At 40.8% G+C, this 27,796-nt stretch overlaps 2 protein-coding genes across 4 annotated transcripts; one reads left to right on the forward strand and one right to left on the reverse strand.

Moving 5' to 3' along the window:
* Window positions 1-3,348: 3,348 nt before the first annotated feature.
* On the reverse strand, window positions 3,349-13,281 carry LOC124288962 (putative amine oxidase [copper-containing]). Its single transcript, XM_046725554.1, has 4 exons — window positions 12,986-13,281; window positions 5,401-7,285; window positions 4,130-4,337; window positions 3,349-3,961 (listed from the first exon to the last, which is right to left on the reverse strand). Exons 2-4 carry the CDS (start codon window positions 7,278-7,280, stop codon window positions 3,671-3,673), a joined length of 2,379 nt encoding a protein of 792 aa, XP_046581510.1. The 5' UTR covers window positions 7,281-7,285; window positions 12,986-13,281; the 3' UTR covers window positions 3,349-3,670.
* On the forward strand, window positions 6,783-27,793 carry LOC124288965 (alpha-methylacyl-CoA racemase-like). 3 transcript variants are annotated; one of them, XM_046725558.1, is made up of 8 exons: window positions 6,783-6,797; window positions 18,870-18,961; window positions 21,312-21,448; window positions 22,319-22,457; window positions 23,445-23,588; window positions 24,614-24,796; window positions 26,341-26,505; window positions 26,939-27,793. In XM_046725558.1, the coding sequence occupies exons 2-8, from the start codon at window positions 18,901-18,903 to the stop codon at window positions 27,337-27,339; spliced, it is 1,230 nt and encodes a 409-aa protein (XP_046581514.1). In that variant the 5' UTR covers window positions 6,783-6,797; window positions 18,870-18,900; the 3' UTR covers window positions 27,340-27,793. The 3 variants fall into 3 exon arrangements, with proteins under 3 accessions (XP_046581514.1, XP_046581515.1, XP_046581516.1); XM_046725559.1 differs by lacking the exons at window positions 6,783-6,797; window positions 18,870-18,961 and adding an exon at window positions 20,596-20,727; XM_046725560.1 differs by lacking the exons at window positions 6,783-6,797; window positions 18,870-18,961 and adding an exon at window positions 20,596-20,707.
* The last annotated feature ends 3 nt before the right edge of the window (window positions 27,794-27,796 follow it).

Here is a 27,796-nt window from a genome sequence, read left to right on the forward strand (position 1 = left end):
GCTTCAACTCAAAGGTGTACAGATAACAATTCCAATCAGTCATGTGTTATGGATCAAGAGGCATGGATGAAATACAACTGGTCCCCTGAAATGTACAACATATTTTTAGTGGATTTTCATGAATTGTTTATGATGCAGTATGACACAATAAATAAACAGATTGAAGAAAATGTGGAAGAAAGCGTCAAAGCATTAACTGCTCTCTACCAGGCTGCAGCAGATAAAGTCAAGAGAGTTTACAATAATTCTCTTTCCATGTATTCCAAGCAGCCCCCTTGGTGGGACTCCGAATTAGAGCATATCAAACAAAAGAAATACTCAGCTCTTAGAGCACACAGATCAATGGGGTGAAAACATTGATTCTTATATATGTCAAAAGAAACATTTCAAATCTACATTTCAACTGAAGAAAGACTTATATCTTCAAGATCAAAGGAGAAAACTTAGTGACTCAAGAAATGACCCTAAACAATTCTGGAGTGTATTAAAATCAAATTCAGTTTCCCGTTCAGAGACTCCTAATATTCCTGTAAATGAATGCATGATCACTTTCGGAACCTTTTATATTGTGAATCTGTCAATGATGTTATTGAAGAGACATTATGTGAGGATATAAATGACAACATGACATCACAGTTGAATGATCCCTTTTCAGAACATGAAGTATTTTCTAGTCTTCAAAACATTAAGAGTGGCAAATCAGCAGGACCAGATGGCATAGCCGGTGACTTTTTCAAGGCTTCTAAAAGTTATATTGCACCATTATTAACTAAACTATTCAATAAGTTATTTGAAGATGGCATTTTCCTTGAGACTTGGGGAAAGAGTATCATCTGCACCTTGCATAAATCTGGAAACAAACTGGACCCAAACAATTTCAGAGGTATTTCTTTGATCAACTCAATGTGTAAAATTCTTACTTCCATAATCAATAACAGATTACAACAATGGTGTGATGACAACAACATAATCTCAGAGTGTCAAGCTGGCTTTAGACATGGTTATTCAACCACTGACCATATATTCACCTTACAAGCTATGGCAATCAAGTATTCATCAAAAATGAAGGGGAGATTCTATTGTTTGTTCATAGACTTTACCAGAGCTTTTGACTGCATTAATCATCAAATATTGTTTGGGAGTCTTGTGAGCATTGGTGTGAAGGGGAAATTTATGAAATTTATCATCAAGATGTACTCATCATTATGTGCTTGTGTCAGAACTGATACTGGATTATCATCTTATTTCAACTGTAATGTTGGCACAAGGCAAGGATGTATTTTAAGTCCTCAAATTTTCATTATTTTTATAAATCAACTATCACAAATGCTGGAGAATGATGGTGGAAGAGGTATTTTTATATCTTCACAAGCCAAGGATGTTTATTCTCTCCTATTTGCTGATGATGTCTCATCTGTATCTGACAGTGCTTTGCAGCTCCAAAAGAAAATTAATGTTGTTGAAAGGTTTTGTGCAGAGACTGGAATGAAGGTGAACCTGAAAAAGACTAAAATAATGGTATTTCGCAATGGAGGTCCGCTCAGGGATTATGAGGAGAGGTTTTTAAATGGAACACAAATTGAGGTTGTTAATATGTATAGATACTTAGGTATTGTGTTTACTCCAAGATTATCATGGATAAAAGCGAAAACCTGTTTATCGTCTCAAGCGAGGAAGGCCATATTTTCTATCAACAATTATCAAAAACGTTTTGGATATATTAACCATCATTAATTGTTTAAGATATTTGACTCTATGATTGCACCAATACTCTGTTACGGATCTGAAATATGGGGAACAAGCTACTGTAAACTAATTGAAACTGTGCACACCAGATTTTGCAAGTCATTTCTTAAAGTTAGTAAAACTACCAACAACAACATGGTTCTGGGAGAGTGTGGGAGAGCTCCCCGCAAGTATCAATATATCTCAAGAGCAGTCAAGTACTGGTGCAGACTGATACAGCTTCCACGAAACAGACTTTCTTATCAGGCATATCTAATGATGAAAACTCTCGATGATAATGGTAAAACAACATGGGCTTCTCATATTAGGCTGATATTTTTCCAATATGGATTTGGTTTCTTATGGATATCTCAAGACATAGGCTGTATATCCACATTCATGGTAATTTTTAAACAGAGATTCTATGGCTGCTTCACTCAAAACTGGCATGCATCACTAATTTCGTCACCCAAATGTAAATACTATTCACAATTTAAATCATCTCTAAGCGTCGAACCATATTTAACCAGTGAATTGCTACCAAATCAACGTAAAATCATAACTCAGTTTCGGTGCTGTAACTTCAGACTCGCAGTGGAATGTGGCCGTCATACAAACACCCCGTATAATGAACGTCTCTGCCTCTTTTGTCATGCTGCTGGCCTTGATTACATCGAAGATGAACTCCATATTTTATTAATATGTCCAAAATATTCCCAACAAAGATCTGATTGTTTTTCAATACATCTGACTCAACCACCGACAATCGAAACCTTCATCCGATTGTTGTCATCAGACAATATACATATTTTAAAATCATTGAGTAAATATCTTTCACAAGTTCGCCGTAGAAGGAATGAATAACTGTAAAACAAATCAATACAAAACTTTACTTAGCTTTACTCAGTATGTATTTACTTTTGCCAAATGTATGTATTATGGGCCTTGGGCCTAAATTACCGAATAAACCTGTCTGTCTGGTTTCTGATCAACAGATCCTGTAGCATTGTCGAATGGGATCGATTGTCACCCTGTTTGGTTATTGGTATCTATTGTTGTGAACCATTGAACGTATTGGCAGTTGGCTCCTGCCACTTGCCTTCATGCCAATAGCCCGTAGACGCCACATCGGTAGTTCATAAGCAATGAATGAATTCCTCAATAATACTGACAGAATTTTGGTCCACAGACCTAAAGCGACCTTACTGAAAGTGTCAGAAACGAAGGATGCCACCCAACGCACAATCAGATGTGTGTTGATGGTAGCTTCCACAAACGTACTTGCATGGGATGTGGGTAATCGCCATGTTTTGACTGTGCTCCAGTATTGGGCAGTAACCTATACCTTCCGTGATCCCCTACTTCTGTTACGAGTATATATGTAGGTGACTGCACACTCTAACAGACAAACATATTGCTGCCCTATTTACTGCAGTCAATAACTGTACCACCGCTTGGCGTGCGTCTTATCTGTCTGGTCGGGGTCACAGCAGGTAAAGTGGGGCTACACAGACGGCTTGCTGGCAACTGCAGTACCTCCTACTGGCTCCCGGGATACCGTGATGGGGGGAGACATATACCGTGATGGGGGGAGACATATACCGTGATGGGGGAGACACATACCGTGATGGGGGGAGGCATATACCGTGATGGGGGGAGACACATACCGTGTATATCCAAGGTCATGACCCGCGTGGTTGACAGGAACAGCTCTGCCCATATTGCATGCAGATGTAAACTCCATTCTTGTTGGAATTTTAACTGTTTAAAGTATTATCAGTTGGTATGTAACTTTGATTACAACAAACATTTCAGTGAGTGAGTGAGTTACATATTAGGGTCCGCAATATATCTTACCACGTGTTAGAATTAAGCATTAGATAGAAAGGTCCTTTATGTTAACTTTACTAGTAGGTTTTATTTAAGACTATTCCTGGCACGTTCATCAGTTGAACATTTCCTCTGCATTGTCCCCAAACAGTCTGTGAAGATCGGTTGATTTCGGCAAGCACGTTGACTCGTTGTTATATCCGTCAACTCTGACCCCTGTTGCCATGGTGTATCTCTCTTTAAGTTCTAACCTGACGGAGTCACGTGACGCCATAGATGGACACTCCTGAAAGTAGTTGAATGGAAGCAAGTATATTCCAAGATGGCCGCCGACTGTGGGCGTGACCGGCAAATCCTCTGTGTGGGGGATATGGTGGATCCCCACAGATGCCCACAGTACCAAGTCCTGAAACGACAGAACGAAAGGTGTTTTCGGTTATTTCTGTCCTGTTCCGGGTGTTAACAGCGGGAAGAGATAGTAAACATGGACTCATACCATAATCATACATACTATTCACAGCGGCGTTCAACCCCATAATCACTCAGTGTCATGGCCGAGGAGACATTTCCTTACCTCATCAACTATGCTTTCATTGTCGGCCAGGAAACTGGTAAAGTTAACAACTGGATCCCTCGAGTCGAACATGCCATAGCACGAGCTGCTCTCTCTCTCCCAGTCCTTGAATTTGGTTGCTGCTAGCTGATACCTCGACCACGATGCTGTAGCTTCGTTTCCACGGTTTTCAGGAAGAGGTTGATGGGACATTCCTTGAAGGTGAAGCCTGTAAGTAAAACAATACCAAAATGAGAGAGCATTCTTGTCTTCTCGCTCACCAGGTTAATGGAATATACGATGTGAATCTATACCTAACACCAAATAGTGACTTCAAAGTCTCCCATCCCAGAGCTCCTTAAGGTCAGCCAATCAGTTGTTTCGAGCTTTACTAGTTTCAGTTACAAGCCATGCTCTGAGAACTGTTTTAACAAAGTTCTCGATTAAAGATTTGAAAACAAACGTTTATCTGTTTATTACAGTCAGAGATAAACGATGGTTAGGGCGGAATCTATCGTAATTGTCGCTCGGAATTATAACCTTTACGAGGTTCACTGATTACAAAACACTATCCGACTGCCAGTTTCATAGTCAGCATCACTCGGATGAAGGGTCGTTCTGACGTGGTTTGTTTTCAGGTGTTTGTTTGGCGGCACCGAGGACTGAGATCTGACAAGTAATGAGTATATGTTGCCACTTCACGTCAGCAGTGTTTCGGCGACTGTTTTCAGCCATGTTTACACGGTTTTGCTAAAACGCTTGTTTAAATTAACTTTACTCCATCCTCGATAATCTCCAGGGTATACGTTACGATAAATCTCAACTAATACCATGGTTGCATCTATGGCTCTGTCCGATAATTTTATTACCTCCCTTTGCTGGCTCCGCATTCTCACAGTGGCCAATCAGCTAAGCCGCTGTTACACCCGAGTTTGCCAGTGTCAACAAAGACAGCGGTTGCAGCCGCGAAAGTTTGTTCGCAGTGCGACTCAGATTTTGGGGGAAATCATACATACAAATTGACAGGTCTGAAACCTTAAAAAATATATGCAAGAACCCTTTATCCCTCTTTCAGAGTACCTCTGCTACAATTATGTTGCCAAGTTTAATCGGTTAGATAAAACAAGCAAAAGTGAGTTGTGATAGGTACGCTCAACTTAGACACCTGATTGGATAAAAAAACAGCCAAGGGAGGTAATAAAATCATTGGGATTTTATCGGAACGTATACACTGGAGATAATCGAGGACGAGTTTACTCTGGTTGCTTTCCTTCACTCCCCAGTGCAATTACCTGTATCCGCTTATTTCTCCGTGCCGGGTTTTCACTCCACCATTGTGAATCACGTGATACTTTGGTGACTGGAAGTCATATCTAAAAGCTGCTTCCAACTCCGATTCTTTCAACTTCCTCTCAACCATGGTCTGCCAGTAGGTGGCGTTTGTGACAGATACGTCATTGGGAACCTCCACCGCATGGATGTCGAGAGTTTCGTATCTGTTACTGGTTCCATGAATGTCAAGGTCAATCTTGAAATGAACCATATGGTGGTGAATATTACCAGAAATGTAGTCCTCCAGCCTGAAGCCGTATTTTATCTCGTCAGACGTGTAGAATGAAGAGAAGATATAACCAGTAGCTGCTGCTCGGATGTGCAGGGCGCCATTTTGATGAAAAACAAAGTCCACTATGTAATCATAGTTAGCAATAACCGTGACAGCTCGCAGGACGAGGGCGGAGTCCACCAACCCATGGTAGAACTGGCCGTCGTGAGCGTAGTACGACTGATGACGATGCAGAGGGAAAGCTGTGTTTTCTTCAAAGACGCAAAACATCCTCGGAAGCCGTTTCGGTGACTCCACTGATCCCATCAAGAAGAATCCATCAACGAAGGTACTGGTGTCAGGACAGTCGACCCCGGGGACAAGAGCGTGGGAATTTTGACCAAGACCATCCGCACTGTCGATAAAGTCGGCAAATTTGTGGCCCCCGCTCCCGGAATAAAACACACCGATCTCCTGCAGGCTGATCTCATATGCAATCCGTTCGTCCAGGAAGCGGACATCGTACACCTGAGGTCCTGACTGAGCAGACATCCTGAAGTCAAACTTCCACTGCATGTACTCCACGTGGCGATGGACGATTCTGTACCTCTTGCCGTCTGGTTCGTAGAATTTGGGCGGCCTCTTTGGCAGCTCAGGGACTGGCTCCCCTCGTCTGTAGAGGGTCGAAAATAAGTCGCGTGTAATGTTCGGGAAAGGCTTTTTGTGTTTAGTTACTTCCCCTGAATTGTACTTGGAAATGAACTCGTCAATGGAATGGAATCTCTGGCCACCGTAATCAACAAGCTCAACAATGTATTTCAGTGGATTTGAAAGGTTGATAAGAAGTGAAAGTCCTACAGGATGGAGTGTATAGTATTCTACTGACTGCATAAGGACGACCCAGGTCTTCCTTTCGTCGGACCCCACCACCCCTGACCCAATTGGGACAGGGTAAAAGCTGAGACACTTTTCCAAACATCCAGGAGAGGGAAGCTCTGCTTCGTAACTTTCTTCTAAAATCTTTTTAAGCTTAGATCCGAGTTTTAGAAATAATTGCTCATATATATTTATGTATTCATTTCTTTCCATAGGTCTCTTGCTGAAGGGAATCGGATTTGGTCTGTTCGCGGAATGACGTAGTTCAAGGTAAGATGGAAGGGGAAGTGCTCCGACGATATATTCCTCGACAACTGGGGGTAATTTATCTCCCCTGAATATTAGCACTAATGCCTCTCTTTCGGGTTTCGCCGCGTTCTCGTCTAAATACCGCAATACGTACTCCTTGTTCGGAACGTGCAACTCGACTGAGTGTACGAAGCTTCTGACCAGTCCGGCTCCAGAGGGTTGAGAAAGGTTGAGTTCCGGTACAGAATATAGATACTTCTGGACAGACGATAGTTCTTTACTAGTGAGGTCATCAAAGACACCCGGGTCGTCTGCTTCTGTGACATCAAGGTCGTCAGCGTCATCACACATATCCAATGGGACGGTTCTTGGGATCCCATGGGTGAAAATCGCCATGGCAACCAGGAATATTGAAAGTACGATAGAAATCAGGATAAATACGACCGCAGTGAAGCGCCATCTCCCGATAGTTCTTCGGAACTGGTGTTCCTCTTCGATATTCATGGTACCTGCAACAAAAATTATGTCTGGGATTATTATGTCCATAAACGAACGAGCAATTTCCAACTTCATTATACTCATGAATCCATAACGTACCATAACGTAACGAGCAGCCCCGTCTTCCAATGTATTCATTCAATCACAGTGTAACAAGCAACATCGTCCTCCGACGTATCCATGCATCTACAACGTAATGAGGAGTCCCGTACTCCGATAAATATGATAAACTAAACTCCCGTCACCAATCACGCATCGGGGCAGCTCGACCTATGTGATAAAGTAACTTTCCGTCACCAATCACGCATCGGGGCAGCTCGACCTATGTGATAAAGTAACTTCCGTCACCAATCACGCATCGGGGGATCTCGACCTATGTGATAAAGTAACTTCCCGTCACCAATCACGCATCGGGGCAGCTCGACCTATGTGATAAAGTAACTTCCCGTCACCAATCACGCATCGGGGCAGCTCGACCTATGCGATAAAGTAACTTCCCGTCACCAATCACGCATCAGGGGATCTCGACCGATATGATGAAGTAAATGCCCATCACCAATCACGCATCAGGGGATCTCGACCTATGTGATAACATATTCTCCCAAAGGGACCTTAAATTGAGCTTAACTTTGTCGTTAGTAACTTAATGTAACTTCAATTATTTCCCAAGAATATTTATTCCCATTCAGAAACTCTGTCAATTAATAACTATATTTATATATATATATACATACATATATATATATATATATATATATATGCGTTGAAAAACACGCACCAAGGGAAGCAACTCAGTTACCTCCGGCAGAATAAGTATTTCTTCGTGCAATAAGCAGGCAAACTTTCATTCACGAAATTGTCGAAATGTTTTCTTTCTGAATAAAGTGAATCTTTTATCGGAAGATTTTTATATTAGCTATATCCGGTAGCACTGGACGCTACTGACTAAGGCCAAATATTTGTTGTGCATTTCTTTTTAATAATATTAATGCCTTTGCACCCTTTCTGCCAGCAGTTGTGAGACATGTATCCAGTTGCCCGTTGTTGTATGACATTGTCAATAACACTGACCGAATTGGGTTGAGTTGGGAAAAGTGCATCTATCTTACCATTCAATGATATTTTTACATAAGAAATGTATTCAAGTAACGAGTACGATGAGGCTGCATATACATTTGTAAGAATTATTTTACTGTAAGAGATATTTTACTGTCGCTTGCTGTCACAAAAGCAACTTGGTCAGATCATGTTAGTAATCGTGTCTTAAAATGTTTAGCTGAACAACTGTCAGTTCCTCTGTGTAATATTTTTAACATTTTTTTTATTAACTTCCCAATTTCCAGACATATGGAAATGTTCAGCTGTTGTACCAATACATAAGAAAAATGGCGTACACCATTGAACTAACTACAGACGTGCTTCACATAGTAGCTGCTTGTCGAACATACTTGAGAAGTGTGTTTTTAAGCAAGTATCAAATTTCTTTGTGGATAATGAAACTATCACTACATTACAATCGGATTTCAAAACTGGTCATTCTACATCATATCGGCTTCACCATGTATATGATTATATACGTAAGGCGATGGACAACGGAAAGGAGGTACGCGCTGTCTTTTGCGACATTAGTAAAGCGTTTAATGAGGTGTGGGACAAGGGTCTTTTGTATAAATTATGTGCTAATGGAATACGCGGTTCCCTTTTATCACGGCTCAAAAGATATTTGAGTAATCGGAAACAATATACAGCGATTAATGGATATAAATCAAATGTTAAATCAATTGAAGCTGGCGTTCGTCAGGGATCAGTGTTAGGCCTCTGCTTATTTTTGGTGTATATTACTGATATTGTTGAAAATATTCAGTGTAATATTAAACTATTTCCTGATGATACATCTTTATATGTGATAACTGACTACCCTGTTTCATCCAAACCGAAACATGAGTCTCATTAACCTATTCAGACAATGACCTACTTTTCAGCCGATCCGAATTTGCTCACGTGAAAGTGAAAAGAGACACTCCAAACAATTATAGTTACACTGAATTCCAATTCCTTGTTTCATAAGAAAATGGTATTTACAAATGAATTTTAATTTTAAACTTTAATAACATCGTATTTCTATATATTATGACGAGGTGTAGGTAGCAGTCACAGTTTGATGAGCTCGTAAAATGATTCAAAATGCATTTGGCTCATTGGTTACACCTGTTATGTGTTTTATGCGCTTATTAAGTGTAGTTCTGTACCGCACAATGTGATTGATATAATATCAATTCCGTACCAGACCGCCAACCTTTTCTAGCTGCAGAGCCTCGTTTTGCGATTTCCACGATTTCCATGTTTCTGTTTGTCAGAGCTCGCTGCACGACAGAGCACGCTGCACGACATGTTTGCAAGGATTATAAGGAGCGTAGCGTTGGAAAGTACAAGTGCTCAGATGTATCAAATAATACTGATTAATATTTAAGCATCCAGTTAAATGAATTGGTCTCAAAATTCTGGACTGGTTATTGTACTAAGTTGCGCAATAGGACGGAACCCAGTCAACAGGAAACAAGACTGTTGTGTAATCAATGTTTTGACTTGTTCAAATATGCTAAATGATGATCTAGAATTAATAGCAAAATGGGCCGAGGCATGGAAGATAGATTTTAACCCTAATAAAACAGAATCTATATTTTTTCTAGAAAGAAGGCAATATCATTAATGCCACACCTTGTTATGAATGATACAACTATCAAATATGTTGACTCTCATAAACGTGTAGGATTGACTCTGCAAAATAATGGCCAGTGGAATAAACATATAGATGATAATATTTCTAAGGTTGGTCCTGTGATCAATTGTTGGAGAAGCCTGAAATATCGCTTTCAAACAAAAAGCCTACAGCCATTGTGTAACGCATATATTTTACCAATATTTGATTATTGTGATTATATTTGGAATAATTGTTCAAAGACACAAGATTATCATAAGAAAAGCTTCATTCAGGTGTCTTAAGAAGCATAAGTTAGAGGGGTAAGTCATTCCAAACTGTATCTTGAAACTGCTCTTTCATCATTAAGCGATAGACGCAAACGTCACATGATGTGTGTTTTTCACAAAATGTTAACGCCGAAATACCTATCAGATTCAATTCCATTAAATATATCTTCTGTATCCACATATGAATCTAGGTCATCCAACATTCTTCAAAATACACATTGTCCCACATATAGAACATCATTTCGTCCGTCAATTCAAGAAATATTGATTCTGTTACCTTGTTTAAGAAACATTTTGATAAAACTTTACCTTGCAATCTGCATCCTGTTGTTAAAACCACCGGTACAAGACGCAATCAAATTATTCACTGCAAGATAAGACTGGGCTGTAGTGACCTAAATGCCCATAAACTTGACCTTTTCCTTCAAAATATTTCCACTTGTAATTGTGGCTATCGCTATGACGGTATCATTCCCTATCTTTTTATATGTCCAAATTTTGCTGAGTTTCGATCAGGATGTTTCTTTTATGGAAATGGCTTTTGATCTACAATTAGTTTTATATGGAAAATATTCATTTTCTGACGAAATTAATCAAACTATTGTCAACTCTGTACACAACTATTTTACCCTAACAAAACGTTTTTTCTCTAGTTAATTTCCTCCTATATCAGGTAATGTTAATGTACTATTATGCTATTACTTATTACTCTAACTCTAAAGTGTGTTTTCCAGTGTTGATAAATGAATTTGTATTATGTATTACTTTTGTATCGGAGAGGTATTCTTATAGGCGTAATGCCTGTTTACTGATCCACTCCTTTACTGAATGAATATTGTTTAAATCATATACATTTGTTAAGCACCAACATAATGGAGAGTAGAACGAACATGTCCTCCAAGTCATGGGTGGCCATGTCGCTTCAATGTCTTAGATATTGATGGAAGTGAACATTGCACAGCATGCAGTGGGGCATTCCCATGCCATTCCTCGCCTTTGGAATAATGTTTGGAATTGTTGCTCTCAAGTCTATAAAGTCACATGACCTGTGGAAAATGATAATGGCATTGCAACTGTGTTTGTGTCAAATGTTTGGAATGTGTGGTCATTGAATGAGGTATCTCCCTGTATTCAGAATAATGATTGCACACAACAGAATTCATGCTTTGTATGTTTATAGCTTTGTACGGGTCTGAAATTAATGGAAATAGCGACTGAAAGTGATGCTAATGGCAGTACAGTTTACGTTTTACGATTCGCGTTCGCGCCTGTGTACACATCCAGGTAGAAACTAATGAAAACACTGGGCCAATGTTTTCACATGTGCATGAAGTTGTGCAAGAGTTCCGACAAAGAGAAAAGAACGGAACGCACGCACACACATGTATATACACACATTAAAATACATATGCACACACACATACACATATATCTACACACAAACATACATGCACACACAAGCATATACACACAGAACATACACACACAAGCATATACACAGAACATACACACACAAGCATATACACAGAACATACACACACAAGCATATACACACAGAACATACACACACAAGCATATACACAGAACATACACACAAGCATATACACACAGAACATACACACAAGCATATACACACAGAACATACACACACATATACACACAGAACATACACACACAAGCATATACACAGAACATACACACAAGCATATACACACAGAACATACACACACAAGCATATACACACAAGCATATACACAGAACATACACACACAAGCATATACACACAGAACATACACACAAGCATATACACAGAACATACACACACAAGCATATACACACAGAACATACACACACAGCATATACACAGAACATACACACACAAGCATATACACAGAACATACACACAAGCATATACACAGAGAACATACACACACAAGCATATACACAGAACATACACACACAAGCATATACACACAGAACATACATACACATACATCTACAAACATACATGCCCACACATGTATATACATACAGAAACGCACACATATACACACAAACACGCGCACATGCACACAAGCGAGGAAGGCACCGACTTCGGGTGTTCACTTGATATCATGTGGCTCGTTTGTGTCTGAAGCCCGAACCATTTCTCACATGTCTGAAATGTTCTCAAAGTTGTGTCCAAAAAGTAAAGGTGAATGGTAACGTGCGCCTCGTGTGTCGGCAATAAAGCGTTTGGAGCTGAGACGTGTAAATAGTTCCGTGCCACACGGCCATCAGTGGCGGTAAAGAGCGTACCCTCAACACGTTCCTCACAATAGATAGGCCAGACTTGAAACCCACTACTCTCTGTGCCTTCAGGGTTAGATTGACTGCACTACATGTCGGCAAACCTGCACGGATTGTTCCTTGTAACATTGTTTCTAAATCCGAGAGCTGGGGTGTGAGATGTTGTGAGCTGTGATCCACAAAGTTGGATCACACGATCAACACGTCACAGGGCCTGACCACCATGTGGTCGCCGAGAACGACCAGGTTGTTGGGACCAATTCTGAAATCCACACGTTTGAATAGTAAACTCAGTGTAAACACACCCATGTCATTGACACCAGCTGTGCAGCTGTTGTGAGTACACACTGAAACCAATTGATGAGTTAGACAGCGAGGAAGGAAAATGAACAACACAAAATGTATTTATATCTCTAGTCTATTTTTCCTCTTACCGCAGAGTATTCGTAGAGGTGAATTCCGAAGTACCTTGCCAGCTTGCGAGTAGAACGAGATGAAGATGCGTTTCCCAGAAATCGTGTACTTATGAAAGACTTAAATTTCCTTCTGTTGTTTACGTGGACTCGGTAAGATCGGACAACAAGAGTACAGAATGGGCTAACTTTGTACACTCCCTAGAAAGCGATGTGGTTCCATAGTCCATCACTGTTCCATCGGGTGTGCACCTCGCCAACAGCCGGAAAGGTAGGATCGCCACGCACTGTAGGGGAGCTTTGTACCATAAAGTTGAGAGGTTGTATGCATCTGGCTAAGCTCCAAACAGAGAACCGACACTTTTTGCAACCACATAAACAAAAAGGCAGATGGCTCATGGAACATGGTTGCTGACTCGTTTGTTCGAGTGGGCGTGAAAGTCTCTTCTAAGATTGCCCCGACTCCACCAATTACCTCGATTTCCAGAGAGTTTGGTTTCGAACTTCGCAGATCCCATATCCTTCTTTCTGCTCGGGTCTCTGGACAACACATGCTAAGTAGCTCTAAGTGTTTCATAATGTGTTATGATCTAAGCCTTCTGTTTCGAGATGTCTACAATGTATATTTTATGTCAAGAAGTAGGCGATATTTTGTTTGGAGAGGAAAGTACAGGAACTAATGTCTGACCAAAAAAATGTGATTTATGTGGCGAGAAACAAGCTCCCTTACACAACAGTGTGGCTAGTATAAAACAATGGGGCCAGTAAATCTCCAGTCACTGGTCACGACTGGCTAGTGAAAGTTCATGGGGTCGTTTTTTTATGATATTTTGCCTTTTTGCAATCATTTGCTTAGTTTCTACATTCAGATTTCGTGCTAGTGAATTATTTTATGGACTAGTAACTTTCAGGCATAGCTAGCATTTAGAAAATATTTTGCACACTGATTGCAGGTAGGGGCACTTGGGATTAGTGTTGCCCAAACAGTCCGTCATCAGCAGACTTTGGACCCGGTACCAACAGCCACATGACGTCGATGAACGACTCCGCTCTGATCGCCAAAGGGCAACAACTCCAGCCTAGGACAGATTAGTCGGAGCAATGGCATTTATACATCGGTTGGTAAATGCCTCTCACACAACAGACGTGTTGCAACAGTACATGCCCAGACGGCGCGAAATCCGCGGCACATGTGACAGTTGCGAGTACGTCTTCCACGTGTCACCCCACTGCAGGTCATTTGAATGAGAGGCGTCGGGGCTGCAAGGAACGGAACATGAGCACTGGGGTAACATCAACATCAGCCCACGAGCTAAACACCCATGTAATACCATGTCCCTGACCTTTCCCCATAGAACACGTTTTGGTCATCTCCAGCAGCCCACGAGCTAAACACCCATGTAATACCATGTCCCTGACCTTTCCCCATAGAACACGTTTTGGTCATCTCCAGCAGACAATATCCAGTCGAAACGAACTCGGTCAAGATGACATCATCAAGAGCATGTATCGAATGGGCATGGGTCATGTCAGAGATGGTACTATTGACGTTGGCTGCAACTTGCACATTTTGAATTTGACCCCCAACTTCCTCAACGACCTTGTGCTACACCAGCTCATCAGCTACACCATCTCATCAACCCACAATCAAAATCAGCTAAATCGGATCGCTAACTTAGTATTTCGATTTGCCAATTCAATAAGTTTTCAGAATATGCCTTGCCCTTATTGGAGCTGTGGGGACAATGTTAGTCAGGATGGGGGCATTATTAAGGATACTGAACTAGACCATTCTTGGGCGTTGTATACCCTTTAAAGGAATCCACCATGGTGCTCAACTGTTATTTACACTCAGGCCCTACCCAAAAAAACCTGAAACGTTTCCACAACATAATACTTATACATAAAATATATACTATATATAATGTTTTACACATGCACGAACACACGCACACACACACGCGCGCGCGATTGACTGCAGTTCATTATGGAGAGAGATGGAGAGTGGTTGGATTATTGAAAATTAGATTCATGTTATACTCACTGGGTCGAATGTAGCATATTTTGTGTAAAGAATGTTTCATTTTCTAAAACTGCATGTACTAATAAACAAAGAATGGAATTCTGCAATTCTCACCTACGTCATAAAGCTTGCTAAACGTCAACTAATGCTGAATGGGCTTGTGGATACCACAATGAAAATGTTATTCGTTATCTCTTTACATGTAAATTATATACTGCCGTTAGATATAATGCATACTTTTATATAAATGGTCACAGCCTCCAAACTGTGTTATACGGAACACCGCCAACGACTAATAATGAAATAAGAATATTATGGAGTCCCTCCACCAATACATTTGCAAGACTAGACGATTCGATAAAACAGTCTAAACCAAATATTAAATAATAATTACCTTCACACAATAATTAACAGTAACCGCAAGCGGGTTGTTCATTAGAATTCGGTGCACATCCGATGTTACGATTTTATTTTATTTCATTTTGTCTTTTTCATTCTGTCTCTTTTGTCTAGTTCCTGTGTGTTCTATTTGTGTTATATTTGTACTGGTGAGGTATTCACAAAAGCAAAGCTTTGCTTGTTTACCAAACCAGATTCTTTCATGAATACAAATATGTTTAAACCAAATGTGGACGTCTTCTTTCATGTTAAAGCGCCTTTAAGTAGATTATGGTTACATGTTCTTAACTGAAGTTAGGCTCGACAAACGTTTTCCAGCATTTTCTTTCAAGTAATATTGAAAATTTAGACAATCATTGTTTTTATTATTCTAGTAAATGTGCCTTTTGAAAACGTATCTCGTACACCTATCCACACTGTAGATTATGTCTACACTTTCCAAATATGTCGTCATTGTACAATAACTTATACAAGGAAGGATTATTTAGATGATTAATTGTGCCCCAAATATTTCATGTTAGCTATGTTCGACATGTAAATACTTCCATGTTCCCCCTATACCTTGAAACTTGAAGTATTTTGTTTTTAATAATAAAAAATGTTTTCGGGAATGTAAATGGACAATTCAAGTATTGAGATGTTGTCGAATCCAAATATCAGGCGACTACAGAGGAGAATTGGTATGAGCATATTGTTAAAAAAACGCATTTAACATTTAAGTGATACATTCAGGTTCCGCCCTTTGCATAAAACATATAACATAAATTTCTATTAAAGGTCACATGCAAACAAAAAAAGAAATATAATTAAAACACAATTATCACTTATTCATGACATATAATATACATTACTGATGAAAAAACAAATAAACAAAATTATAAGAGCACAATCGCAAATCAAAGTGCAATATTTTGTTTCTTCCCTCGAAACGAAGCACCCGGGAGACCGAACCCAGTCAGAGCGGGTGGGTGTGCACTCAAGTGTAACGAAGCCTTTCATTGGGTGGTTCATTGCCGATACGCTGAGGACTCGTTGTGTGTGTATATAGAGATGTTGGGTTTTGTAAATACATGCTAATTTTTTCTGCATTTGCGTTCGATCCAATCAACAAATACTGAGATGGTGAACTACTGCGTGGCTGGAACTGTCGTTCGTCCAAGTGCAAAGCAGGACTTGAAACTGACAATCTGAGTTTGCACCGGTTTCCGTCCGATCCAGTCATCTGAGAAAAATGGATGCAGTTTGTTTGCAACCCACAGACATAATAACATGTCATGTGTACAAGTATCACACCTGCCTGTCTGTGTAATTACATAATGTGACAGAGACAGAACTCAGGTGCACGAGCCATAAATCAATGCGTTTTGTTTATGGTGTATAGCCTGGTACGTTTCAAGTTCAAATTGCATGTGGTCAATGACTGAAGTTGTGTATTGCATATTGTCATTAGCAGACAGGCAGACAGACACAAAGGTGTCAATAAAACAGACATTTAGTTTTGTCTGTGACAGAGACTGCTTATCACAATCAACATATTTTTCTATGTTTCCATAGACATGTATTTAAACATTTCAGTTTTCAAGCTGAGCAATTCTTAACAAAGAAATTAGTATTTCTAATGCTACACTTTCTTGAAAACTTGGTTTGCAAATCCAAAGCCCCCCAAAAGCAAGATGTGAAAACATATAAGACAAAGAATGGGACCAGTGTATTTTTATTACTGCAGACCAAAGATGCTTGTAATCACAAGAAACATCTTTTGTTCTCCAACTTCGACCACAGCGATAATCCTTGCACGCATCACTTGCTGTGTTTTTACGAGTCGCCTTTCCGGGGTTCAGGTACACCAAAAGGGGAGATGACAGAGCTGTGTTTAGAGAAAAGTACTCAATCCTGTCCATGCGATCAGCTTATCTCAGTTGAATACCCTCAAATTATATACCACTGATGAAACCTGCTGTAATAAAAATCCCTCAACCGATAGGATGTGGCTTCCTTCAGGTTGTTATGGCACGGGTTAAGGCACCAGCGTTACCATCAGGCAAAGGTAGACGCCTGGTCATCTTGCATGCTGGTACCCGTAGTAAGGGACTGATTGGGGTTGTGAGGGACTGATTGGGGGTTGTGAGGGACTGATTAGGGGTTGTGAGGGACTGATTGGGGGTTTTGAGGGTCTGATTGGGGGTTGTGAGGGACTGATTGGGGTTGTGAGGGACTGATTGGGGGTTGTGAGGGACTGATTGGGGTTGTGAGGGGCTGATTGGGGGGGACTTGTGAGGGGGACTGATTGGGTGTTGTGAGGGACTGATTGGGTGTTGTGAGGGACTGATTGGGGTTGTGAGGGACTGATTGGGGGTTGTGAGGGACTGATTGGGGGTTGTGAGGGACTGATTGGGGGTTGTGAGGGACTGATTGGGGGTTGTGAGGGACTGACTGGGGGTTGTGACTTTGTGTTTGAGGCCAAGAAATCTGACGGTGATGACCATAGCGGAATGAATGTGCAGGTATTGTTGGATTGGTTCGAACATCAGCTTTCACCGCAGCTGCATAACGCTGGATACCTGCGTGTCCCTGGTACCATCACACCCACCATGAGCAATCTCAAGGCTCATTTGCAGGATTTTCTCACTTCCTGTAACATGCCTTACAGGCAATCAGAAACAAAGCCCCAGCTCATGGAAAAATCCGGCAGCACAAAAAGCCAATCACAAAAAGCGAACTAGCTGCAAAATAAGGCCACATAGTTCTACGTACACCAGTACAGCACTGTGAGCTCAATCCCATCGAGCTGATCTGCAGTAACTGTAAGAATTTTATTGCTCGCAATAATACCACATTCAAGCTTTCGGACGTTAAAGAGCTTGTGCATGCTTCTTTTGGGAGAATTACCCCAGATGTGTGGCAAAAGACTGAGACCCTGTTCTCAAAATCGAGGACGAATACCGTCTGCGGGACGGCGTTAACGTCGGACGGAGGCCTCGACCAGCAGTGATACTGACACTTGATATTTTGAGACGGTCCCTGACATGTACTGCCCGTGCGTTACATAACGCTGTCACCCTGTCTGCCTGCCAGGTGGGTCACAGTATAGTTTGTTTCTTAGAAGTGTTTCTACCATGGAATCTTTCGATATCTTTTTCGATATTTTACGAGTAATCATTATGATTAGGGAATGGTACATCGTTATTAATCATATGCCCTATTAGGTCGAGGTGGTATGATTGATTATATATGAGTTTTGAATCTGAAATATCAACCAATATCAAATAATTGCCGAAATGCATTTTCCAAGCATTTCTGGCCTTTAGTGAATCGTTTGAACTCCGATTTCGCGGGGTTTTTTTCATCGCGTTATTTTTCAACTTTATAAGTTGAATTTGCATTTTTGATAATTTGTTACTGTAAGTCCATACCGAAATGTATTAGAATCTGCAAAGTTGTGTTTTGCGTTGCATGTGACCTTTAACGTTTGCTTTGTTGTAGTGATTTAAAACCAAAACCAAAACTCATTGAGATGTCGACGGGGGCCATTTATCACAAGAGTCTGAGAAATCATGAACGCTGGATATCACTAGGTAGGTATGACAAGAAGCTAAATATCACCAGAAATATGATATCGCAAGGCACCAAATATCATGAGATGTTAGATATCTCAAGATCCTAGATATAACTACACGCTGAGTTTTACGCCACTGTTGCTTTTATTCCAGCAATATCACAGCGCGGAACACCAGGCCTGCCTTCACACACTGTACATGTGTGGTGATCGAACACGGGCCTTGGGCGTGACGAGTGAACACTGGGGGCCGTTCATAATTTATGGCTAGTGGGGGTGATGATGAATTTCACGGAGAAGCATGTACAATGTGAATGCCCCCCTCCCCCCCTCTTCCCACCCCAAATAAATTAAAATAAAACTTAAATAAATAATAAAATAAATAAATATGTACAAAGTAAGTGACCCCGCCCTGCATGTCATGTACAAAATCAATCTCTCTCACTCCCCACACACACACACAGACACACAAACAAACAAACACACACCTGAACATAATTTTTAAGCATAATTTTTAAATATTAATATGTAAAAATTGCTGACCCCCTCAGTACTTGTGTACAAAATTTATGAACCCAACCCACCCCCACCCCCTCATCGCCAGAACAAAATGGGTGACCCCCTCCTAAAAAGGTCATAAATTATGAACGGCCCCTTCTACTGGCCAATGTGACATCGTCCTCTGCTGGATGCCGGGTCACGTCGGCATAGCAGGTAACACAAAAGCCGATGCCGCAGCAACAGCAGCTCTTGACAAGCCCTTATCTCCACTGCTGATCCCGTACAGTGATTTAAAACCCTCTATCAAAAGCTATACTCGGGAACTCATGCAAAACGATGGGACACTCAAGTACGGAAGAAATAAACTGTATGAATTGAAACCAACAATTGGTTATACCTACTTGGGTTGTCAGTCAAGACGTGATGAGGTAATTTTACGACGATGTCGTATTGGCCACAGCCGATTTACTCATGACTATCTGCTGAAAACGGATGGGGGATGGACCCCCCATGTGTGTCTCTTGCGATGAGATTTTCACCATCAAGCATATCCTGCTTGAATGCGTGGACTTATCGTCTGCAAGGGACTCACATTATGATGCAACAAACCTAAAAGATCTGTTCTCCCGCGTGAGCGCTCATCGGATAGTGAACTACCTGAGGGAAGTTGATCTGTACCATAAATTGTAACTGTCAAATGTAACTATCATAAATTGTAACTGTCAAATGTGACTAACAAATTTCCTGCCATTAAATTTGATATGTTTTTTAAATAAAACTCATTCCGAGTATGTACTTACAATGTTTATTAATGCAAACTTGTTCTCGTCACTATACGGCTGGAATAATGCCGATGTAACGCAAAACCCAACTCAACTCAACTTAACCACTTTGCCTCATGACCCTGATATTACAAGACGCAAGAAGATAGATGTCAGTGGCAGTTGCAACTATCAATACAAGTCTTTCTGTACTGCAGAGATTGTATTTGTAACGACACCTTATCGTTCGTTATTAGATATAACATAGATCAAAGACCGTAAGACGTATATTCTACATACGCCTTTGCATCTACAGATCAGCGAGTGGGCATTTCGTAGTGGTATGCAAACGCACGAACGTATGGATTAGTGACCTTAGCTAAAGCTCCGTACGGCGACAAATGAGGAGGCTTGAGTTTGTGAGCGTCTGCTCGAGTTCAAAGTCCCACAAACATGGTCACAGATTAAGCTCCAAAAAGGGCCAAGAAGCTGACGTTGTAGAAGTGAGAATAGTCGATGCAGCGTTAGTAATGTATAATGATGAGATTAGGGAGCTGTAACTAGTAGCGACATGTATAGCTACAGTGCTACAAATTTGAGTTGATAATTGTTTCTGGTGTTTACAGCTATTGTTTTCGAGGTTACATGCGGTGTACCGTGTTTTTACACATAGTAATATAAAACCCGTGGAACTAACTGCCACCACTTTACAGAACTGCATCTACAAGACGATGCTGGTGGTGGCAGTCATTTGATAGCTTGCTCTTCGACATCCATGGCATGTTTGGAGGGTCCAGGGTGACGTTATACACTGAGCATCTTGAAAACATAATCAATTATTAAGGGTGACCCTATCAGAAAGTATGGTGCATTCTTTAACATGCTGTACTGTTTCTATTTAGGGTTATATTATGCCACATCCTAGGTTTTCGGACCTCGGTTCTCACTGACATGATCACTAGTATAAGTGCGAACATGACACTTACAAAACACAGCACTACAACTGAAACAGACATAAAACACACTTCACTCCTCGCTGACATGATGCTAATAGTCCAGTGCCAAGGGAAGTGAAATGTGTTAACACTGATTGATGTTTAATTACAGACGAATCCATGCAAGGGAAGATATCCGACATGGCTCTCAGAGGTATCCGAGTCATCGAGATGGCAGGGCTGGCTCCAGCCCCCTTCTGTGGAATGGTCTTGTCGGACTTTGGAGCTAAAGTTATCAGAATAGACAGGGTAACTTCATATCAATACTACAAACTGTGTACAGTGGACTATTTCACAAACAAAGACGGTCTTAGCATGTCTTGTGCACTAAAAACATATATATCATGCAATGAACATAATATATATCATAATGCTGTTTATGGGAACTGCTACATGTGTCAGTTGCAGCTAGAGCACCTTTGTGTGTTAACCACTGCAGTAGCGTTAATCGGTGATACCTGCTTTCAACCAGTGAATAGAGATGAGTGAAGATTCATGCATTCAGAAAGGCAAACACAGTGTTGTTATACCACTTGTTTTGGTTTTTTTATTTGTGTAAGTATATGAAAGCAACTAACACTTCATTGGATAGTGGAGGTATCTTTTGTGTATTTATGTAGTTTATTTTGAGCTCCTTGAACTCCTTGGAAGTGAAGACCCGCAGTGATATAAAGAGAGTAAAGTCATTAAACCCTCCTGCAGTGTCTCTGTATCTAGGTGTGTGTGAAGGAAGTGTCCCTGTGTGGGAAGTGTTGCGACAGGACATCCCTACATCATGCAAGACATTATCTTGCCATTATGTATTTTCTTGAAATATACGTCTTGAAATGTCAAGTAAATGTAATATATTTAAATCAGTACAGAAGTCTGTAGTGCATATACTGCAATTATGAAGTTTATACTCCAATGTACTTGGCGCCTTTGCATGACTTGAACATGTGACCCATAGTATTTGAGATATTGTGTGAAGCACATGCTTTGCATTTGCATTCCAGAGCACAAGCGAATGACTGCCCTGTTTGGACCAAAAATTTTAAAATTATGATTCAGGCAATGTTTGATTAGCCGTCATGTGTATAGTTCTGACGTACATATTATATACGGGTTGTTTGTTTTCAGACAAAGAATCCTCCTGACACCGACCGCTTAGGTCGAGGGAAGAAGTCAGTAGCTGTAGACTTGAAGCAAAAGAAGGGAATTGAAGTTGTGAAAAAACTCTGCTCAGGAGCTGATGTGCTGATAGAACCTTTCCGCCCAGGTGAGACATGTCTCCAAGAAGGATTGGATATTAGCACTTAGCTGTGCTATTTTGTGAATAAAGTAGAAGAATTATAAACAAACCATATCAGCTGATCAACTAGAAATTGTAATGACAAACCATTTGTTCTGAAGTGTAGAGACATATGATTTACATTGTAGGAATTGTCATAGCAACTTGTTTCATACATATAGATTATTTAAAAATAACGCGAAAAGTAACAAGAAATATTTCAGGTATGCTGAGTAAGACATGTCTACTCTGTTGAGTAGCCAATCTTGTATTGACTCATCTGTAGGACCAGGTCACAAGTTGTGTAGGTATCAATCAGTAGGCATGTTTGTAGGACCAGGAGACAACTCATGTAGTTATCACCCAGTAGGCCTGTCTACAGGACCAGGATAAGTCATGTAGGTATCAATCAGTAGGCCACTCTATAGGACCATGTCACAAGTTGTAAGTTGGTAGGTATCAGTCAGTAGGCCAGTCTATAGGACCAGGACAAGTTGTGTAGGTATCAGTCAGTAGGCCAGTCTATAGGACCAGGACAAGTTGTGTAGGTATCAGTCAGTAGGCCAGTCTATAGGACCAGGACACAAGTTGTGTAGGTATCAATCAGTATCAAGGAGGGCCAGTCAAGTTGTGTAGGTAGGCCACTCTGTAGGACCAGGACAAGTGTAGGTATCAATCAGTAGGCAGTCAGTCAGGACCAGGCCTGTCTATAGGACAATCAGTAGGCCTGTCTATAGGACCAGAACAAGTTGTGTAGTTATCAATCAGTAGGCCAGTCTATAGGAGCAGGACAAGTTGTATAGGTATCAATCAGTAGGCCAGTCTATAGGACCAGGACAAGTTGTGTAGGTATCAATCAGTAGGGCATTCTATAGGACCAGGAGACAAGTTGTGTAGGTATAAATTAGTAGGCTTGTCTGTACCACGTTACAAGTTGTGTTGATATCACACCATGTTGCTGATGTTGCTGTGTAGGTGTGATGGAGAAGCTTGGACTGGGACCAGAGACACTGATGGTTGACAACCCAGGCCTGGTGTACGCCAGACTCACCGGCTATGGTCAGAAGGGAAGTCTGTCCCATCGAGCTGGACATGACATTAACTACATTGCTACATCAGGTGGGTGTGGTCAGCACTGGTCTCACTGACCACAGTGGACATGTTCCTGTTGTTGATCCCTAAGGTGTCGACAATCAGGGGCCAGTTACCTTGTACTGTATTGTATTTGAGAAAGTAAGTAAAGTGTCAATGTGGGTGTATATATAGTTATAGAATCCAGGTGAAACATAAGGATGATCTCCTGATCTATGAATACGAACAACTCTGACTTACTATAACAATGTAGAGTAATTCAGTGGTTCACATCTAAGTATCTCCCACCATGACAGTATGGTGTGTGTGTTACCTCAATGAGGGTGTTCTTCACATCAACACAATTGTTACTTGATTGGTTATTGATGTCCAGTTTAACCCATGCACTGGCTGACAGATAGTGTACAAATTACAAAGCCTGGGAAGAAGCGTTGAACTTTAGAAATGTGTGCATACAATAATATGAGTGTGTATTACCTTGAACTGAACACCCATCAATACAGGGGGCTTAACCAAGCAAGTTCAAGAGTGATGCAAGGGCGTGAACTTTGGATGTGTATACTGTGTACATAGACTTGCACTTGGTGTACACAGACTCTCATACAGGGTACGTAGGTACAATGCCTCGATATTAGCAAATGTTTTTCTGTTCTTGGGGAACACAGAATAGGAATTTTCCACTTTGGGACAATGAAGAAACAAGCAATTGACATGAGCCAAGAAAAGGGAAAATACTTTGATTGCTAGGCTACTATGACTTGCGAATGTAGTTGCTAACTTCACTCCAACTCACCTAACAAGAAAGTCTGGTTGTTGATAACATAGTGAAAGGGGAGGGGGGGGTCTAGTGGTTAAAGCATTGGCCCATCATGCCGATGTCCTGGGTTCGATTCCTCACATGGGTGCAATGTGTGAAGCCCATTTCACCGTGATATTGCTGGAATATTACTCAAAGCAGCGTAAAACCAAACTGACTCACTCACTTTCATCACACAAACGTATTATGCCAGTAATATGCAAGCGTTCTCAATGATATATTGCTTGTATTGCAGGTGTTCTCTCTACACTAGGCCGTAAGCATGAGAATCCCTGTGCTCCAGTCAATCTGTTGGGTGACTTTGCTGGGGGAGGACTGATGTGTGCCCTTGGGGTGGTGCTGGCCCTGTTTGAGAGGACACGGTCAGGCAGGGGCCAGGTGGTTGATGCCAACATGGTGCAGGGCTCAGCCTATGTCTGTGAGTGCTGGCATAAACAGCCTCCATCTAATACTCTTTTTGACATGTTTTGTGTAACAAGTCCAGTTTGGTTGGTAGGAATCGAAATATAATCAAGACTTTTGAGAGTTATATTTGTTCTCTAAATTTTAAATTGAAATTGTGTGCATTGTCTCATTGTTTAACCAGTGGTAGTCTATTGGTTTAGTTACAACTAAGGATATCTAGAATTAAAGACAAACTGCCCTAGAAAATTGGGATGGCTATCTAAGCTACTGACAATGCATCAGCTGCAGTTCATTGAGGGCTGTTTTTATCCGCCGCATAGTATTAGGCTTTGTCCATCCATCCGTACGTACGAATTGGAATATCTTAAGAACCGTTGACTAGATTCTTTTCATATTTAGTACCTAGGTTCATCACAGTATAAGAAAGGTCCCAGTCAGGTTTGGTGACCTTGACCTTAATTTCAAGGTCACAAGGGGACTTTAACGTTTTACTCTTGTCAGCAAGATATATCAAGAACCGTTCACTAGATATTCTTCATATTTGACGCCAAGCTTCATCCAGTGCAAGGCCCAGTCGATTTTGGTGACCTTCACTTAATTTTCAAGGTCACAAAGACACTTGAAAGATTTCAGCATGTTAAATTGCATGTTAAGATAGTCAGCAAGATATCGCAAAAAACATTTACTGGATTCTCTTCATAGTTGACACCAAGCTTCATCTTATGAAGGTGCAGGGCCCAGTTGATTTTGGTGACCTTCACATAAGTTTCAAGGTCATGGTGACACTTTGAAGATTTCAGCATGTTAACCTGAATTCACTGGATTTTCATCATAGACTTTCAAGACTTCCCTTGAATGTTTTTCAATAAGCAGTTTCTTTAGTACCATTTTTGGATATTTCATACACTATGACATCCATGTCAAGGTCAAAGTCAGTCTTGAAAATATTTGTGTTTGAACAACTAAAGAGCAAGATATCAAGAGAGGTTGACTGGTCATGTTTTTGTTGATATTTAACTTCATCTTAAACTTTCATTACTTTTTAAGTTTGATTTGATAATTTGCGGCGGGGGATTATGTCACCTTAGTGACTATGCTTGTTCAGTTTTCAAATGGACTGATTTTTCCATATTTCAAGATAAGGGTCTCTCTGACTAATCTCAACTCAGTTAAAACTACATGACCAGTTTGGGTTTGTCCATCAGTGACCAGTGATGTAGAACAGGTGGAGCAAGGTGAAATGAGGTTTCAGTCTCAGACACGACTATAGCCCATACACAGAACATAATGCATCAGTGAGTGTTGGTGTGTGCATCTGGGTCTTGTTAGACCCTCTGTCCACTAGTCCATGGAGGTAATGTCTAGATCTATTCACCAGTTGTCTTGGAGTAAATATATAAATTGTAATTTGTTCAAAATTTCAGATAAATAATGGAATGAAATAGTCTGTCAAATTTAAAAGACAGAGTGTTTGAATTAAACAAAAGGCTCAGGGCAAGTGACAAGTGTATCATAGGATAAACACTCAGAGGTTCTGAAATTCTAATGATGTTTCAGCTAACTTCCTATGGGCAATGAAAGACACCTTCGTCTGGGGTGCAGAGCGAGGGGAGAACCTTCTTGACACTGGGTCTCCATTTTATGAAACATACAAGACTGCTGATGGAAAGTTCATGTCTGTTGGTGCCTTGGAACCACAGTTTTATGCTGCACTGCTCAAAGGTAAAACTGAGGATGAAGTTGAGTGAGGTTTTACACCCCAGTTGACACAAATCAAGAACATAACACTAGCAGTTGGCTTGACATGTTGTACCCATGTGGAGAATCAAACCCAGGTTGTTGTCTGGTCAAACAACTAGCCACAAGCTACTACACCATCAAGTTTAGAGACAGTCTTCATGGAAATAGAGTTATGGAGACAACTGGTCACAGGATACTGATGTTTGTCTTAGGAAATCAAAGGTGTTTCTCAAATAGTATATGCATGTGAATAATATTGTCCAAATAGTTTTTAAGAATTCTAACCATGGATTACTTCAACACAGTGGGACACTTAAGATGAAACAATATCATATCATAGAAAGCCAGCTGTGTTCCCTGAAACCATTTGTTGAGAAATCTGAATATGTGCTACAACCTTTACTTTGTTTTGCAGGCCTTCAACTTGATCCAGACAAAGTATCACAGTATGGTGATAGAAAAGAAATGAAAAAGATATTCACAGACATTTTCTTGTCAAAGACTCGTGATGAGTGGACTGAGGCCTTTAGAGATTTAGATGCCTGTGTGGAACCCATTCTGGATATGGATGAAGCACCCTTGCACCCTCATAATCAAACTAATAATACTTTCCTGAAGAACCCCCGAGGTGGATATGAGGCCGGACCTGCACCTGGTCTGTCACGGACACCAGGTGTCAGCACCTTGGAGCCGCAGCCTGTGATTGGTCAACACACACTGGAGGTGCTGCAGGATGCTGGGTACAGCCAGGAAGACATCAGGAGTCTGGTTGATGCTGGAGCAGTTGAACAGACAAGCACTAGCTCCAAGTTGTGAAAGGCATGAAACAACTCACAACGTGTTTCAGTACATTGAACCCAGTCATCAGGGAAAGATTCTATGATTTCAACATGAAAAATCGGATTTAACCAGACCAGACACAAAGATATGGTGAATTTACTCAGATGTATGGATTATCTAAAATTTTACCAGACCATCTGGCTGGCTGTAAATTTAGACCATCTGTAAGAAATCTAGCCCATCTCGGACGGTCGGACGGGCCTTATTTCATACACTGGTTGCAGCACACATTTTCAATACGCTACATCCCACGATGGCTCACCAAGATGGCTGAGTTGAATTTTTGAAGCTAGGGACACCCCAGTGATCCTATCAAGCATGTCTACATTCCAAAGTGCCTTGTATTATGAGAAGCTGGTCCCTTGTTTAGTCAGCATAACAAACGCAGAATATTAATATGGAAATAAATATGCATGATTCTCTGCCACAACAT

Source organism: Haliotis rubra, unplaced genomic scaffold, assembly GCF_003918875.1.
Source record: "Haliotis rubra isolate DU_JTF1 unplaced genomic scaffold, ASM391887v1 Scf43, whole genome shotgun sequence".
Lineage (NCBI taxonomy): Eukaryota > Metazoa > Mollusca > Gastropoda > Lepetellida > Haliotidae > Haliotis > Haliotis rubra.

What these genes read in the sequence shown, in the direction of transcription:
- LOC124288962 (XM_046725554.1), bottom strand. Translation starts at nt 7,280, where the DNA reads ATGAATATCGAAGAGGAACACCAGTTCCGAAGAACTATCGGGAGATGG. An exon ending in GGAGAAATAAGCGGATACAG is followed by an intron (nt 4,338 to 5,400) that starts GTAATTGCACTG and finishes TTTTACTTACAG; the next exon opens with GCTTCACCTTCAAGGAATGT. An exon ending in ATGAAAGCATAGTTGATGAG is followed by an intron (nt 3,962 to 4,129) that starts GTAAGGAAATGT and finishes CTGTCGTTTCAG; the next exon opens with GACTTGGTACTGTGGGCATC.
- LOC124288965 (XM_046725558.1), top strand. Translation starts at nt 18,901, where the DNA reads ATGTCGACGGGGGCCATTTATCACAAGAGTCTGAGAAATCATGAACGC. An exon ending in TGAACGCTGGATATCACTAG is followed by an intron (nt 18,962 to 21,311) that starts GTAGGTATGACA and finishes GTTTAATTACAG; the next exon opens with ACGAATCCATGCAAGGGAAG. An exon ending in TAACTACATTGCTACATCAG is followed by an intron (nt 23,589 to 24,613) that starts GTGGGTGTGGTC and finishes CTTGTATTGCAG; the next exon opens with GTGTTCTCTCTACACTAGGC.